Raw genomic sequence first — 2,313 nt, 5'->3', positions numbered from 1 at the left:
TGGACGGGGCGGGAGGCCCCGGCTGGGGAGGAGGTGGCTGTGAGGTTGTGCCCTGCTGGACGTGGGGCGTCGGGTTGGGGGTGTGTGTCTCCCCCGCGCCCCCAACCCACCTCTGCCCCCAGGTGTTCTTTGACCTGCGGATCGGTGAGGAGGATGTGGGCCGCGTCGTCATCGGGCTCTTCGGCAAAACAGTGCCCAAAACGGTGGAAAACTTCGTGGCCTTGGCCACTGGAGAGGTGAGGGCTGAGCCTCCCTGGCCCTGCAGGGCTCCTCGGGTGCAGTGCTGGCTGCAGGGAGCTCCAGGCCGTCCCTTTACCTCATTCCATGTTCTCCTTTCCCACCCCCAGAAAGGATTTGGCTTCAAGGGCAGCAAGTTCCACCGTGTGATCAAGGACTTCATGATCCAGGGAGGAGACTTCACGCGTGGCGATGGCACTGGAGGTACCTTGGAGTGAGGCAACAGTTCCATTCCCAACCCTCTGCCTAGATGTCCCTGGCACTGGTGTGGAGCTGGAGTGCAGCGGGAACGAGGGCATGGAGCTCATAGAGACCTAGTCTTGGAGCAGAGCTGGGGCCTGGGGTGACATGGTGCTGGGAGCCTCCTGCCCTGGTCGCTCCTGCCCAGCTCGTGGGGTGCTTCCAGCTCCCTCCAGAGCTGGTGTTAATCTCTGCTCTCAGCCTGTGCTGGGAACCACCAGCATCGCCACCCCTACCCTGGTGTATTCCCTGAGACCAACTCAGCCTGTTTGTCCTCACCCTTAGGGAAAAGCATCTATGGGGACCGTTTCCCTGATGAGAACTTCAAGCTGAAGCACTACGGGCCGGGCTGGGTGAGCATGGCCAACGCTGGCAAAGACACCAACGGCTCCCAGTTCTTCATCACCACCGTGAAGACGCCGTGGCTGGACGGGAAGCACGTGGTGTTCGGCAAAGTGCTGGAGGGCATGGTGAGGTGCTGGGGGGAACGGGGTGGGTGCTCCTGGGGAGCAGCCCAGGAGGTTAGCTGGGGGCTGGCTGAGCTCCCAGCACTGTCCCACTCACCTCTGCTCTGCCCAGGACGTGGTGCGGAAGGTGGAGAACACTAAGACTGACAGCAGGGACAAGCCGCTGAAGGACGTTGCCATCGTTGACTGTGGCACCATCGAGGTGGAGAAGCCTTTTGCCATCGCCAAAGAGTAACTCCCCGCGCAGGGCACGGTGGCCTGGGGCCACCTCATGCCCCCCAATGCCTCCCCTGGCCCTGCAGCTGGCGGGACAGGGCGTGGGATCCTCTTCCATCATTTTTGTAGGAAGCACATGCACCAATAAATGTGACCAATGTGTTTTTTAAACAGTTGTTGCCTCTCTCCTGCCTTGGGAGGGAGTTGGATCCCTTTGCATCCCTCACCCACATGCACCCCTCAGCCTCCCAGCCCTCTTCCACATCTCATCCAGCTGGGAGTGGTGCCACGGTTGGCCCTGGGTTTGCTTTGCAGAATTCCACAGCACAGCACTTTGCCGATCAATCAAATCCAAGAGATTTATTACACCAAAGCCTGGATGCAGAGGGGTTTTCCAGCACCGTTCAGCATCCAAAGGCTCCTACTGCAACCCCAAACCACCGTGAGGCAGAGCTCTGCTCTCCCATCAAAGGCACTTTGGATGGTGGTGGGAGAACAGCTGTGGCTCCCACCATCCCCTTGGCTTCTCCCAAACGGTTTTTCTGCCCCAGCCCAGCAGGGAGGAGTGGTTCTCATCACAGGGACACATTCCTCACCACTGCATCCCGAGATGCTGGGTGTGTGCCCGGGAGCCTGGCATTCCAGGGGCTCGGTGCACGGCCTGGGCTTGGGTGCAGCACATGGGGAGGTAAAAGCCCTGCAGGACTCCACTGAGGACCGTGTTGGGGAGCAGGTCTGTGGGGAAGGAGTGAGCTGGAGCAGCTTGTTCCCTCCTGGGCCCCATTGAAGGAAAAAACAAACACCTTTGGGGGGCCCAGAAGAGCCTTTTGGAGGCTCTGGGGTCCTGTTCCTTACCATTGCCATGTGGCTGCACGTATGGATCGGAGCAGAATCCAAGCACGGGGCGCTGGGAGGGCAGGGAGTGTGCACTGCTGGGAAGAGGGGACGTCAGTCCTCAGCCTGTCCCCATGTCTGTGTCTTGGGGTGCTTAACACAGGTCAGGGGGACGATCTGTGAGCCATGTAGGATAACCCTGGTGCCGGCAGAATTTGCCTTCTACTCACGGGGGGTTGTTGGCCTTGGTGTCCTGCTGGCACCGCCGCACCTTCAGGAAGTCCAGCACGTCCTGGGGCAGCTCCTCATTGTGGTACAG

At 60.3% G+C, this 2,313-nt stretch overlaps 2 protein-coding genes across 2 annotated transcripts in view; one reads left to right on the top strand and one right to left on the bottom strand.

The window, feature by feature from the left end:
* Positions 1 to 111: 111 nt before the first annotated feature.
* On the top strand, positions 112 to 1,191 carry LOC103808911 (peptidyl-prolyl cis-trans isomerase B). Its single transcript, XM_009081719.1, has 4 exons — positions 112 to 236; positions 348 to 441; positions 763 to 947; positions 1,057 to 1,191. The coding sequence occupies exons 2-4, from the start codon at positions 399 to 401 to the stop codon at positions 1,177 to 1,179; spliced, it is 351 nt and encodes a 116-aa protein (XP_009079967.1). The 5' UTR covers positions 112 to 236; positions 348 to 398; the 3' UTR covers positions 1,180 to 1,191.
* Positions 1,192 to 1,752: 561 nt separating this feature from the next.
* The window catches only part of LOC103808912 (sorting nexin-22-like), a 978-nt gene continuing 417 nt past the window's right edge, over positions 1,753 to 2,313 (bottom strand). Inside the window, exons 3-5 of the mRNA XM_009081720.1 lie at positions 2,225 to 2,313; positions 2,016 to 2,092; positions 1,753 to 1,895 (exon numbers count right to left, since the gene is read on the bottom strand). The exon at positions 2,225 to 2,313 is cut by the window's right edge and continues 6 nt beyond it. Coding sequence (XP_009079968.1) covers positions 1,753 to 1,895; positions 2,016 to 2,092; positions 2,225 to 2,313 — 309 coding nt within the window. The remainder of the gene's footprint in view (positions 1,896 to 2,015; positions 2,093 to 2,224) is intronic.

Source organism: Acanthisitta chloris, unplaced genomic scaffold (genome assembly GCF_000695815.1).
Source record: "Acanthisitta chloris isolate BGI_N310 unplaced genomic scaffold, ASM69581v1 scaffold27099, whole genome shotgun sequence".
NCBI lineage: Eukaryota > Metazoa > Chordata > Aves > Passeriformes > Acanthisittidae > Acanthisitta > Acanthisitta chloris.
Note: the sequence above shows the minus strand (reverse complement) of the source record. Positions and strands in the feature narration are given on the sequence as shown.